Below are 15,302 nucleotides of genomic sequence, written 5' to 3' on the forward strand. Positions count from 1 at the left end.
GGTCAAGCACTTTTGTAAAGCACTTTGCAAACCTTAAAGAGGTATGTAAATACTATTATTATTTCATCTGTCTAGCCAGCACCTGTTGGGGAAAGTCCTGGCGATATAATTGTGCCACTATTCTGTAATTTCTATTCTTGGTTGCTTGGGACATTGAGAAGTTGTGACTTGCCCAGGGTCACAAAACTAGTATATCAAACCCCAGTTTTCCTGATTCAGAGAGATTTGGCTCTCTATCTACTTTGCCAGGCTAGCTTTTATCTACATATATAGACTTTTATTTTTAAGCCTTATCTCTGGTTTGAAGGAACCTACCTTTTTCAATTGACTTAATCATGTTTGATTTGAGGAAAAAGCCCAAGCCATGATTATTACTTAATTATATGATCCAGAGTCCACTCTTAATGTACTTTTGTTCAGTCATTTTAGTAATGTCCAACTCTTTATGGCCCCATTTGGAGTTTTCTTGGCAAAGATACTGGAATGGTTTGCCAGGTCCTTCCCCTGAGGAAACCAGGGCAAACAGATTTAAGTGACTTGCTCAGGGTCACACAGGTGGTAAATGTCTGAGGCCAGATCTGAATTCAGGAAGATGAGTCTTCCTTACTCCAGGCCTCTGTGCCACCTAGCTGCCTGAGCCAGGCTTCAGGAGGGTTACAAGTTCCCGTTCACTGGAGGTCTTTAAGAAAAGACTAAATGACTATCTGTTGGTATGTCATAGTGGGTATTCTTTTAGGGGCATGGATAGACTAGATGGCCCCAGAGGTTTCTTCTAATGCTGAGATCCTGTGATTCTATAGGAGAAGTACGAAGGGAATTAATATGTGTGTGTATATATGTATATCTATATGTGTATATGTATATGTGTGTATGTATATATGTGTGTGTGTATGTATGTATGTATGTATGTATGTGCATCTCCTTCTATGTGTTGGGCAGGGCAGCTAGGTCACGAAGTAGGTTAGAGTGGGGGGCCTGGAGTCAGGAGCACCTGAGTTCAAATCTGACCTCAGACACTTACTAGCTGTGTGACCCTAAGTCAGTTACTTAACCCTGTTTGTTTCAGTTTCCTTATCTGTAGAATGAGCTGGAGAAGGAAATGGCAAACCACTCCAGTATCTTTGCCAAGAAAACCCCAAATACAGTCATGAAGAGTCAGGCATGCCTGAACCCAATTGAATAATGTGCCCAGCACTGCGCTAACCACCTGTGTTGTAGCCTTACAGTGGAAATAGCTCTGGACCTGGCGTCTAGTCCTAGCTGGTTCTATCATCAGTCAGTTGTGGTGTGACCTGGAATCTCCCAACAGGTCCCAGTTGGGAGGAGCAGGGCACCCCCACACCTCCATTTCTGCAAAGGAACACACATTCTTTACTATGGTTCCCTGCAGTGTAGGAAAGCCAAGGCTCAAGGAGGGGACTTTGAACTGAATGTTGAAGGTGCCTCTGAATAGAAGAAGGCAGGACTGATCCTCTTCTCTTACCATAAAGGCAGAAGAATCTAGATCAATGAATAAGCATCAAGGCATCTAACCTCTTGGGCAAGTCTCCTGTCTCTCTATGCCTTGCCTTCTCATTCTTGTAAAACAAGGGGTTTGAAGTAAATAATCTCTAAGGTCTGTTCTAGCTTGAAAAATCTGTGATTCTATGATCTGATGCTCCTTCAGCTCCTTTCCCTATTTTGGTGGTTTTATCAATATCCTTTTTTAGACCAGGCATTTCCTAAAGTCCCTTTCCCCATCAGACTTTCTTGTAACAAGGAAAAATGAGCAAAGAAAACCAGCCGCTGCAGCTGACAATAGTCACCACCTTCTGATCCTCAGCTGCTCACTCTCAACCCAGAGGAGCCCCCATGACTGTCACTCACAGGCTCATTCTACTCCCTGGCATTTTTGTGGAATCTGAATTCAAGGCAGGCTGCTCTTTTCCAAAGCTTATTCATTGATCTAGATTCTTCTGCCTTTATGGTAAGAGAAGAGGATCAGTCCTGCCTTCTTCTCTTCAGAGGCACCTTCAACATTCAATTCAAAGCCCCCTCCTTGAACCTTGGCTTTCCTACACTGCAGGGAACCATAGTAAAGAATGTGTGTTCCTTTGCAGAAATGGAGGTGTGGGGGTGCCCTGCTCCTCCCAACTGGGACCTGTTGGGAGATTCCAGGATTTCTTGTTGAAGGGAGGACAGTGCCAGAGAGTGTTTACATTCAGGGAAGGGAAAAGGTGCTGATAACTGGAATAATCTCAGAGCGTTAACAGCTGCATTGGTTTTGTGTGGTGTGTATGTCTATGTGTGTATGTGTGTGTGTGTGTGGGGGGGTGTTGGGTAAAGCCTACATCCCAAACGGGGCAGGGAGGAGTTGGAAGACTCGGTTTTTTCTTTAATAATGATGATTAATGTTTAGCAAGTGACGACAGTGTGCCAGGCACTGTGGTACACATGGAGAGTGGCTGGCACAGGGATTGGGTTCCTGGTACCCTTGTGGTCACCCCCTACCCCTAAGGAGAGCCAGACAGGCCTTCTGTGCACGCTCTCTCTCTGTGTCTGTCTCTCTCCTTTCTTTACTCTTATTTTCTCTCTCCTTTCTCTACTCTCTATTCTTTGTATTCTTTCTGTCTGTCTCCATTCTCGGTATTCTCATTCTCTCTCTCTTTCTCTCTCTCCCTCTCTCTTCCCCTTTCTCATTCTGTCTCCCCACCTCTTTCCCCCCCCTCTCTCCCCACCCTCTCTCTTTCTCTCTCCTTCTCCCCCCTCCCCCTTTCTTTCTCTTTCTCTTCTCCCTCTTCCTCCCCTCATTCTCGCCACTCTCAATATTCTTTCTGTCTTACTCTCTTTTCTCTACTCTCTCCCCCCCACCTTTTTGTCTTTCTCCATTCTCTATACTTGTTCTTTCTCTTCATTCTTTACTCACACTCTTCGTTTTCTATATTCTTTCTGTTTCTCACTTTCTCTTTTTTCTGTTTTTCCTCTTTCTCTCACACTCACACACACACACACACACACATGCACTGGGGGTTAGATCTGTTTTTATGCCTTTGGGTTTATTGTATACCCTCTCTCCTCTTTGTTCTCCTCCTCCCCATCCATATCTTCCTCCTCCTCCCCATAGATTATGAGCTTCTTTGAGGGCAAAGTCCTCGGTCTGTGTCCTTTGGGCCAAGCCTCTAAGTGTTCTCCCTCCAGAGAAAAGCTGAATCTAGAACAGTGAGTGCCAGGCATCCTAGGAGTGCTTGAGGCGTCTTACCTACTGACCAGCTAGAAAGTGAGAGATGTCTTGGGAGTGTTTGAGAGCAACATAATAACATAACAGCAACACAATAGAATCGTAGATGTAGATAGAACTAGAAGGCAGGTTCTAGATCTTTGCTTCTCGGTCTTTGAGGCCAACTGCTCAATTATGACTAAGAGTGATTAAGTGATTCACATAGCTGGGAAATGTCTATGACGGGATTCAAACTCAAGTCTTCTCAATTCCAAGTCCAGACCATCTCTACTGTGTAGCAAGGTGGCATCTTGAAGAAAGACCCAAGTTCAAATCCTGCCCCAGATAATTAGCAGCTCTGTAACCTCATTTCCCTCATCTTTAACATGGGGATAATAATATCACCTATCTCCCAGGGTTGTTGTGAGGACCAAATGAGAAAATATATCTAAAGCTCATTAAAGTGCTACTATAAATGTTACCCTATTCATATTGTTTCTCCATTTCTCTAAATAAAAAGGTGCTCAGGGTGGGGGCAGGGTTCTTTGTCATACTTACAGTGCCTTTTGTGGAGGAAGTAATGGTGTTAGCTATGCTAACAATTATAATTCTAAGGCTGGAAAAGACTTTAGAGATAATAGTCCAACCCTCTCACTTTAGAGAGAATAAAATAGGTCCAAATGGTGAATTAATTTGTCCCCAAACAGTGGTTTCTAGCTTCCTGTTATTTTCATTAGGCCAAGCTGCTTGTCTGCTAACATGCCCATGTCACAAGGCAATCTGACACCCAGGAGATTAATGGTTCCATAACTTCAGTTTTCAGGGGATTTGCCTAAATTTTTGTATGTGCTTACACTTCTCAAATGTTGCTTTAAAAGCCTTAGCTTGTGCTGGGACATAGTATCTGTAAAGTGCTTAGCACAGAGCTTGTATGTAGGAGGTGCTATAGAAATACTTATGCTCCTCCCTTCCCCCCACCGCAGTTTCTGGTTATTCCTTCTGGTTCCTCCAGCTGCTGGAGCCTTCCCCTTTGGGCTTACCATCCACCTACTTCATATGTATCATGTTCAGTTACTCTTGTCATTCACATGAGAATTTAAGCTCTCTGAGGGCAGGGACCATTTCATTTTTGTCTTTATACCCATAGGCCATGCTAAGCACTACCTTAGTCCCTAGTACATAAGTAGACACTTAAATGCTTGTTGACTCTTAGGCTCAGGGTCAAAGTCGTGTGTGTGTGTGTGTGTGTGTGTGTGTGTGTGTGTGTGTGTGTGTGTGTGTGTGTGTGTGTGTGACAAATTTCTATTACCAGCCCTCTTATTTCTTTTTCATCATGGAGTGGAAAGGACTATGGCTTCCCAAAGGCACTGCCTCCAATGATATAGATCACAGCCACCTATCTTGCCTGAATCCTTTCATGAATCTTCAGCAGAGGGGCCACTCAATGTTTTGGGAGGCCTTCTATTTTATCCTTTGGGCAGATAAGATCTGTGATTTCTTGAGGAACTCCTCCTGATGACCTTCCTTAGCAATGCAGAATAGTACCTACTCTGACAGTAGGGTTACACAGCTAGTATGTGTCAGAGACAGAACCTGAACCCAGGTCTCCCTGACTTCCAGGCCAGCTCTGCATTTACTATCCCACACTACCTTTCCCTTTCTCTGTGTAATCTTTAATGGTAACAAGTATTTTCAATACCTATAGCCTACCTCTATTAACCCACTCCAGCTATGTCCTAAGTGCAGCCTCAAAGAAAGCCGGTCTCCCTGAGTTTTGTTCCTGCATATTTCAGTGGTTGTGGGCCTGGAGCATCAATGCCTTAGGCAAACAGTGACTTTTTTTTTTTTTGCAAACCACCAGGTGTCCCACTAATTTTTTATTCTTTTCTCACTCTCTTCTTCCTCCCAGTTTCCCCACCTTCTTTCTTTTCCCTCTTCCTTTCTTCTCTGTCTTTCCATCTTTTTTCTCCTTGCTGGGGTCTTTAGCTGCCAGTGGCACTGGCCAACACAATCCTAGTGGTGGGATTTGGGGCTAAAAATATCGCTGGGGTTCTCTGTGTCTCCTCTCCACCTCTCCCACTCGCCCCAGCTTTCTGCTGAAGCCCAGCCATACATAGATCTGTATGAAAGAAGCCTACTTTCTGATCCTTGACCCCAGACTGTCTGCATTAATTAGAGTGCACTGATTTATTTACAAGCATCAGGCTCCACTAAAGAAAGTTTTGCCCTCTCCCCCAGCGTAGCTTAACTGAAGGGTGAGTCTGCCAATGAAGGCACTCTGGTGGCCAAAGAATTCCAGTCATCTCCTCCTGCCCTTATTTTTTAGATGCATAGAAATATGTGAACTGGTTTTTCTAATGTGCTTAGGATATAAGCTTTGCTTCTTCCCTTGATGGGTTTTCTTCAGTCATGGTCCTCCACTCAGCTTTGACTTTCTGTCTTCCCCAACACATACTCTGGGTGATTTGACCTTAGCTAATGAGCCTGAAATCTTTTTGCCCAATCCAATTGAGGTTCTACTGTCTACTTACTATTCCAGCTAATGATAAATGACATTTATGTAATGCTTTAATGTTTGTAAAGTGATATATATATATATATACACACACACAAATAGATATATGAATAGATATGTGTGTATGTACCTACATATATATACATATACACACATATATATACTACTTACCTCATAGGATTGCATGAAGCCCAAGGAAGTTTATAGATATAAAACATATATTTAATGTATTTATGTTTAATAGTTTATATAATAAATATGTTTTACATATACTATTTACATTTTATATTATATAGTTATAATATATTGTTATTGCATAGAATTATGCAATATATTTATTGCATAGAAAGTATATAAATATGTTGTATAAATATATTGTATAAAATAATTAATTTTATGTATGTGTGTGTTTGTATATATATATATATATATATATATATATATATATATATATATATATATATATATATATATATATATATATATATATATATATATATATATATATATATATAATCAAACTTCCTGAGGCTGTCACACCAACTCTTTGAGGCAAGTAGTAGAGATATTACTATACTCATTCTATAGATGAGGAAACTGAGGGTTGGAGACAGAGTTGTAATGATCACGGGGTAAATAGGGTTTTGCTCCATGATATCCATGAGGGCGTGAAGCTTCATCCAGGGATCCCCTTCCTTCCCAGGGGACATGTTTCTAAAAACATTTCTAGCCATGGCTCTATTGCAGTTTAATGACTTAACTGGAATCACACAGCCAGTAATATGTCAGAGGGTTGTTTTTGAACTCATGCCTTCCTGATTCCATATCTAGTTTTCTGTCTGCTATCCTGTGTTGCCTCTATAGAAGAGAACTCTTCTGTAAGATCACAAAGGAAATATAAAACTTAGAGGCATAGCTAAGTCCTTACTTCTGTGGCTGCATTTAAGCTTGATAATTTGTCTACTTTTTGAAGCTTCTAAAATAGATTATTTATGTTAGTGGATAGGGTTTTACACCTGGGATCAGGAAGTTCTGAGTTCAAATACTGCCTCAGGTACTTACTAGCAGTGTGGCCTGGGCAAGTCACTTAGCCTCTGTTTGCCTCAATTTCCTCATCTATGAAATGGGGGGGGGTTGGACTTGATGACCTCACAAGTCCCTCTCAGCCCCAAATCTATGATTCTGTGAAATGGTGGAGCTATTTCCTTTTGTGCACTGGAAGTCCAGACATGTCATTACCTCAGCTTTCCCCTTTTTCATCCTCTTTAGGGCTGAGAATGATGGCTGCTGGAAAATTTGCAAGTCTTCCTAGAAACATGCAGGTGAATCATCAATACCCCCTGGCTTCTTCCATGGACCTTCTAAGCAGCAAGTCCCCCCTTGATGAACCCCGCTCCAATGCCTATCAGGATGTGTCTATACATGGGACCTTACCGAGAAAGAAAAAAGGACCTGTTCCCATAAGGTCTTGTGACGCATTTAGCCATATAGGAACCCTCCCTTACTCCAAGGCCCAACGGCAGAACTTCCCTCTGATCCAAGACGTGATAGAGGAGAGTCCAGCGCAAGACTGGCGAGGGGAAAAGTCCACCTTCAGGTAACTCTTTCTATTTAAGCTGTTCAAACTCATGCTTACTTGTCTCAATAACTTATTCGTAGGCAATTTCTCTTAGCACCCAGACCCCCTAAAAGCAAACAGAAAAGGTCCATCTACCTCAGTGTGCCTTTGTCATCACTTTATATCTCAGCCTGTTTCCATTCAGTTTGGCCAGGGGACCAACATCTCAGTAACGATCCCCAAGAATTCTACCCTTGTGTTACTTAAATCAACTTGGCAAGCACTTTCTTTGGGCCAAGCATCAGGCTAAGTGCTAAAAGTTAAAGCAATACTTCTATGGACTGGATTAGCTTCTGAACAAAGAAGAGTGATTCCTTGCACCTGGATAAGGAAGAGTGATTCCTTGCCACCTATCTGCCAGAGATCTAGGTAAATAAGCCTCAGAGCTGATAAATGCCTTTCTTTGAGTTTGTAGAGTAGGCTGGCCAGAGTAGGATAATTGGCTCTACCTGTTGAAGCTGGTTTTAAAAAGACCCCTGCCTTTTTTTTCCATCAGTGGAAAAAGTCATCCACCTGTGATGCTATCAGGTGAAGTCCATGACATTCTCTGGAGGTGGGCTCCCTGTCTTTCCTTCTGCCTGACCCTGCAGTCATATCAGAGAGGCTGCTGTGATGGGTCCACACTACTCCAGTTAGCAGAAAGCACGAAGGGACAGCCCCATGTATTCTCAGGAAGAGATGGAGAGGCCAGTTGCTACTAGGTTAGGTCCAGCTTACCAGGTTCAAAGGCTGGCTTATGGCTTGGAGGAATCCTTTCGATCTCCCTTGATCATCTAAGCAGAGCCCACATGGGTGGTAAGCTTAGGTAACAGAGCAGGTAGCTGCCTGAGAAAGCTGACTTTCCAGATTAGTGGGGAGGTACCTAATTTAACTCTCAACATTTATCAGGTGCTTCTGTAAGCCAAGCCCTTGGTTAGGGGCTAGGGAAGCAAAGGAGAAAAAAGACCAAGTGCCCACTCAGACCAATGTTCCTATCACAGCTATGAGAAGGAGCTAAGGCCTGTCATCAGAGGATCACACATCCCACAAGCATTTATTAATCACGTTCTCTGTGCCAGATACTGTCTTAGGCACTGGGGATGCAAGTCCAAAGAATGAAACAATCCCTATTGTAAGGAATTTGCATTCTAATGAGGGAGAAAGCAAGTACATCTATAGGCATACACAGACTCAATATAAAGGGAATCGATGTTAATTAACACACACTGAGTTAGTAAGAACCAGAGAGTTTGGGTGGGAGAGCCTGATTCCTTGCAGGGACTAGGAAAGGCTTCATAGAGAAGCTAGTGCTTGTGTTGACTATCAAAGAAAGCATGGGATTCCATCAGGCAAAGGTGAGAAAGGAGGGCATTGCAAGCATGGAGGTTGGCCAGTGCAAACAAAGACAGAGAGGCTGCAGATGGAGTGTTGGGTGAGAGGCATAGAGAGAAGGCTAGTTGGACTAGTTTGGAGTCCAGGAAAGGGAGTAATATGTAACGAGGCAGGAAAGACAGGAGGAGGCCAGGATGTGAAGGCTAAACAGTATATATGTGATCCAAGGCCATAGGGAGCCACTGGAGATCATTGAGGAAAGGAGTGACAGTGTCAGACCTGAACTTTAGGAAAATAACTTTGGCAGCTATAATTAAGAAGTTATTGGTGATTTGAGAAAGAACAGTTTCAGTTGGATAATGAGGTCAGAAGCTAGATTATTGCAAAGGCTTGAGTGAGAGGAGAGAAAGTCGGGGCAGTGAGTATAGATAGCTTTTTCTAGGAAGAGCAATTATCTTTTCCCTTTACTTAAAAGCATAATTTAAAAAAAATTATTGGTAGCTTTTTGTTTTCATATTTTTATATCACCTCCTTGTCCAATATGTCCTTCCCTGTTCTTTCTGAGAGAGCATCCCTTAAAACAAAAAATAAAAAAGGGAGGAAGCAGATATCTGACATTATGTTTATTATGTATTATATTATGTGGAATATATATACAATTATATTCCAATTAATATAATTATATTCTGTATAATACATCCTATTATATGGAATATAATATCAGAGCCAATCCATCTCTGCAAAGAAGGGAAGTACATTCTCATACCTCTTGCTCAGGGACAAGCTTGGTCATTATAATCACACAGTATTTAGTTTTGAGTATTGTTGCTCCTTACATATACGTTCTCACAGTTATTGTGGATGTTGACTTCCTGGTTCCGCTGACTTCACTTTGCATCAGTTTGTGTCTGTTGATGAGCAGAAAGTTAATTAGGACAAAGGCCCCACAGCTGGAGCTGGCCGTCTTGGGATGGTCACAGGCATCGAGTCAGAATGCAGCTGACAGCTAGGGAGATTTCCCTGCTTCTGTGACAGTGGTCCAGGCTCTTTCTCTTGAAGTTCTGATGCAGGGCAGGGTGCCAACTCATACAGGGGAAATGGCAGTTCATAGTCTCCCTTTCTGTCTTGAGGAAGTCCTTCATAAACACTCAAGGTTCACACTGTCATCCTGCCTGGAGTTCAAAGCTTTGGTTCCAAAGCCGTCTTGGGCAGAGGTCAGCATTCTGAGCTGAAGTGTGTCCTTCTGGGGGTGGGTACAGGTACAAGTCTTTGGTTTGAAGTCCAGGATCTTTGGAAGGCTTGTTTTGTGTGTGTGTGTGTGTGTGTGTGTGTGTGTGTGTGTGTGTGTGTTCACCATAACTTAATAAGCACCAGCCGCTGGGATTTTGACTGCCATGTCATATTCAAGATTTATATTAAAGTGAGTAGTTAGTCAACAACAAAGTACTTAGTAAGCACCTACTATGTGCCAGGTACCATGCTTTGCCTTGAGACATAAAGAAAAGTATAAATAGTCACTGCTCGCAAAGAGCTCACAATCTGTTGCAGAGACAACATGCATAGAAACATATGCAAACAAGCTATGTACAGGATAAGTTGGAGACAATGAGCAGAAGGAAAGCCTTTTGGGAAAGGCTTCTTGTAGAACTTGAGATGTTAGCTGGGACTTGTAGGAAGCCAGGGAAGCCGGGAGGGGGAATGGTTTGTGAACATGCGTGGAGTTGGGAGATGGAGTGTCCTGTGTGAGGAACAGCAAGGGTGTCAGTCTCATTGGATCAGAATCCATGGAAGGGAATAAAATATTAGACATTAGGAAAGGTAGGAGAGGGCTAGATTATGAAGGACTTTAAATGTCAGAGAGGGCAGCTAGGTAGTGCGGTAGATAGAACACTGGGTTTGGAATCAGGAAGGCATCTTCCTAAGTTCAGATCTTGCCTCAGACACTTGCTAGTTGTATGATGCTGGTTGACTCACTTCACCATGTTTTCCTCAGTTTCCTTATTTGTAATATGGGCAAATCACTTCAGTATCTTTGCCAAGAAGATCCCAAATGGGGTTACGAAGAGTTGGATATGATTGAAAAACAACTGAATAACTGCAAATGCCAGAGGATTTTCTAGTTTTATCCTAGAGGTAATAGGGAGCCATAGGAGTTCATTGAATGAGGAAGTGGGGTTTACATTTAGGAAGATCGGTTTGAGCTTCTTCATGTGTGATGCGTCATAAAGCAATTATTAGAAAAACTATAATAATTTGCATTTGTGTGATAAGCAACAGAACATTGACTAGAGTCAAAGGATTTGTGTTCAAATCTCAGTCCTGCTACTTACTACCTTGGCCAAGTCACTTAAACTTCCTGGGCCTTAGTTTCCTCACCTGTACAATGAAGGAAGAGGGGTTGGAGTAGGTAGATTGTGAGTAGTAACTCCAGATTTGATGACCCTGTGACTTGCAGTGTAATTCAGATCGAGAATATAAGGAGTTAGATTTCAAGGAACATGCATACTTATGTACATATGTTTATTCATAGACCCAACACATTTGTGTAACTCACGAGTTCTTGATTCAGAAGAATCAAAGTACCAAACAAACTTTCATGGCCTCACTTTTATTTTTACAAATGAGCTAATTGGGGTACTGAGAAACAGACTTGCCTAAGGTAAAACAGTTATAAAGAGAGAGAGAGAGAGAGAGAGAGAGAGAGAGAGAGAGAGAGAGAGAGAGAGAGAGAGAGAGAGAGAGAGAGAGAGAGATTGATTGATTCTGGTATCCTGGTTCCCAGTCCAAAGCTTTGCTGCCCCAAGGAGCTATAAAAATACCAGCCACTCCCTGACTCTGTGTTCCCACCTGAGACCTGGGAGCTCCATTTCTCTCTAGAAACACATGTGAGAGCTGTTTAGCCCTGCTTGTCTCCAAGGTAAGAGGAGTTGTTCTGAACCAGATTGCCCAGAACAAGGTGATTGATTTTGGTTTGCTTCAGAGCATTCGTGATTTCTCATCTTTTGTCATTTCATGCTGTTGGGGATTTCAGTTTCAATTGGCATTGACCTACAGAGATAGCAGACCTTCACCACAGGCAGAATTAGACTGGGTACTGGCTTGTTTGTAGCCAGAGGGCAGGGATGGGGGCAGGTTTCTACAGAAAGTGCCTTAGGCCCTTCTCAGAAAATCCTACTTCCACCCACTTAATAAATAAATGCCTTCTGGTTCTGTGACTCAGTCACAGGGTCCTCCCCTTTCCCATAAGAGTGTATCTGTAACTACCATAGCATCATGATAGGTAGCATTTTTATTAAATAAAGTTCATCGGTGTTATCTCATTTGATATTCACAAACAGCTGCCATGCACACATTTTACAGATGAAGAAACTGAGGCAAACAGGTCAAGTGACTTGACAAGTGTGTCACACAGCTAGTGTATAGATTTTAATGGACGTCTTCTTGACTCCAGGCCCAGGCTCTATCCACTGAGTCAGGTAGCTGCCTCATTATTATTATGATTTTGGTTCAGGCCTCTGATTCCTTCTCTTTGAGAACTCTAAACCCTAAAGCAGATCAGCTACTCATCTGCAAACTTGTCTCTGAGAATTGCTAGGGGGCAGGGCACTGAGAGTTTAAATGATTTATCTGTGACCACGTAGTATGTCTCAGACACAAGATTTGAACCTTATTCCAAGGCCATTCTTTTATCCATGATACCATCCTGGCTAAATCATCATCATTCATTGTTGTTGTTAATTCAATGAATATTAAGTATTTATTAAATGTTGTCATGTTGGATACTTTCAATCTCTCTAATGTGTAATCATTAGAGGTCCTATTAACCCTACTTCACAGAAAAAGAAACTTGCTTGTGGTCTCAGCTAATGAGTGTCATGGGTGGGATTTGAACCCAGGTCCTTCTAGATAACAAGGCCAACCCTGTACCATAACAGCCTCTGAAAGACAAAAGGTAACAAAATGGTATAGTGGATGAGGGGTTAGCCTTCAAGTCAGGAAGACCTGGGCAAATCTCTTAATGGAATATTGATTCTAAGGCCACATAGCTCTAGAGCCAGAGGTTCTGGGTTCAAATCCTCCTTTTGATATTACTTGTGTGACTCTGAGCCTCAGTTTCATCATCTGTAAAGTGTGGCTTGATTAGATATCTCTGGTCCTAACCAGTTCTGAATCTACATTCCTAAATTATAGGGGTTGCCAGTCTGCACCCATGGAAGGAGTTTCTTCATGCTGATGAAATCCCACATCCCAACCTAAAATAACAAGAAAAAATTAATTGAACAGCAGCAATGTGGGAGGCACTGGAGAAGAAGAGTTCTTTCTCCACTGACCTCACAATTCAAATAGCTGAGCCATCCCACCCACACATATTGTAGGGCCTCTAAAATCAACAGCCCTCTGAGAATATTGGCACATCTGAGCGTGGTCCAAGGTTCTTTGTAGAATAGATGGAGCCAGTCCCCAGAGCCTGCCCAGTACTCTCAGCACTTTGTATGAGACCAGGGCCATGCCACAGAGTGCCAGGCAGAAGAATCTCAGTCCAGCAGTCTGTCTTTGCCCTCAGCAACCTGTGTCTCTTGGCTTCATCCTCCCCTTGGCTCCTTTCCCTCTTTTTTGCGGTTTTGAATGATGGCCAAAACCAGACGAGTGGAGCCCTCCAACCTCCTGGTTGTTCTGAAGGCACTGTTGTCATTGGGCACTGAGATGTAGACTCCCGGAAGCTTGCAGGCAGGATTTCCTCTCAACATCACAGCCACGGTGGGAACTCTCATCTCTTTGATTCCTTTACTTTCCTGTGAGACATTTTCAGTCAAATCTGGGCATTTCCTTGGGTTGAGAGGAAACCTGTTCCTTTATCACCCTAATCATCTTGATGGCCATGTAACCAAGGGATGAAATCCTTTCATTTCCCTCTGGATGTGGGTATATGTGGACACTCATTTCTCGGTCCCCTACTCTTAGAGGTCGCCCACCTTCTCCCTTGTTGGGGAAGTGCTGAGCACTGAGGATGCAAACACAAAATTGGAACTAGTCCTTGCTGTCAGGAATCATAAAGCTAGAGGTCGAAGGGATCTTAGAGACAATCTAGATTAACCCACTTATTTTACAGATGAGGAGACTGAGGCCCTAGAAGGTTACCTGAGGGTGAGTGGCAATAAGCATCAGAGGCAGGATTTTAACTCCAGATTCTTTCCTTTATGTTATTCTGCCTCCCAAAGATTTTACATTCTAATAGGGGAGAGGTAAATACATATGGGAACTATATGTTCCATTTTGGAACTAGTGAATCTAAGATGGCAGCTAGGTGACTCAGTGGAATGAGTACTGGATCTGGAGTCAGGAAGACCCAATCTCAGATGCTTTTACTGTCGGTGTGACCTTGGGCAAGTTACTTAACCTCTATTTCTTTCAATTTCCTCAACTGTGAAATAGAGAGGGGGAACTAGGTGGCACAGTGGATAGAGTGACAGGCCTCGAGTCAGGAAGTCTCATCTTCCTGAGTTCTAATCTGGCCTCAGACACTAGCTGTGTGACCTTGGGCAAGTCACTTCACTCTGTTTGCCTTGGTTCCTCATCTGTAAAATGAGCTGGAAAAGGAAAGGGTAAACATTGCAGAAGAGAGTCCAGGATAGAGCCACATAGCATGGGTTGGGATATGATCGATGAGCTTTAATTTAAAGGTGACTGAGAATTGATAGGATAGATAGAAAGAGAGTCATGATAGAGTGAAACCTGAGGGAGGATAAAATATCCCGAAGGAAGTGGGTGAGCAACAGTGTTAAGTGCTCAGAATGATCCAAAAGGATGAGAACTGAGAAAGAGTCCTTGGATTTAAAAGCACGAAAGAGATGTTCGATGACCTTGCAAAGAGCATTTTCCCCAGAGAAGCCAGATTGTAAAGGATTGAGAAGTGAGTGGGAGGAGAGAAAGTAGAGGTTGTGAATGTAAACCACTTTTGCTAGAAATTTGGAAGATGACAAATGTAGGATAGCTTCAGGGGATTTTAGGGCCTAGCAAGTGTTTCTTAAAGATAGTGGAGATCAGGGTATGTTTGAAGACCCCCAGGAAGGAAGACTACCCACTGGGTTAGTGGAATTTAGGAAATTAGGAAGTGAGAGGATCCCAGCTCTGCCTCAAGGCAAATCCCAAATCTGAGTGGTTAAGTATGCCCCTAAAGGAGAGGGGTGGGTTAGATCTCTGGAGGTCTGGATGCCACTGCTCCTAATGGTGGGGGAAGGGAAATAGCTGGTCAATTAGCAAACCACCTGCACTGTTTTGGACCTGATGTCTTTCTGGGAGGTCTAGATGGGAAATACATAGAGTTAGGCAAAGTAACTTCCAGGGGAGAAAGCACTAGCCCCTGGGGGTTGGGGCGAAGGGGTCAGGAAAGGTCTTCTGTTGGAGGCAGCCCCTGATCTGTGTTTGTGCCTTGAAGGAGGCTGGGGCCAGCTAGGTGGTGAAGTGTTTAGAGCACTGGGTCTGGAGTCTGGAAGATCTGAGTTCAAATTCAGCCATAGACACTTACTAGATGTAGAACCCTGGGCAAGTCACTTAACCCCTATTTGCCTCAGTTCCTCATATGTAAATTGAGGGCACACTGGAGAAGGAAATGGCCAACCACTCCAATATCTTTGCCAAGAAAACTCCGAGGACAGAGTCAA

General features: G+C 42.9%; 1 protein-coding gene across 4 annotated transcripts in view; it reads left to right on the top strand.

Moving 5' to 3' along the window:
- The window catches only part of BCAR3 (BCAR3 adaptor protein, NSP family member), a 314,683-nt gene that overhangs the window by 146,125 nt on the left and 153,256 nt on the right, over positions 1-15,302 (top strand). For all 4 annotated transcript variants that reach the window (XM_078155007.1, XM_078155008.1, XM_020971978.2 and 1 more), the window contains one exon: positions 6,981-7,308. In XM_078155007.1, the coding sequence (XP_078011133.1) occupies positions 6,989-7,308 (320 nt within the window). In that variant the 5' untranslated portion in view covers positions 6,981-6,988. The remainder of the gene's footprint in view (positions 1-6,980; positions 7,309-15,302) is intronic.

This window comes from Phascolarctos cinereus, unplaced genomic scaffold (genome assembly GCF_003287225.1).
Source record: "Phascolarctos cinereus isolate Bilbo 61053 unplaced genomic scaffold, phaCin_HiC Scaffold_5;HRSCAF=322, whole genome shotgun sequence".
NCBI lineage: Eukaryota > Metazoa > Chordata > Mammalia > Diprotodontia > Phascolarctidae > Phascolarctos > Phascolarctos cinereus.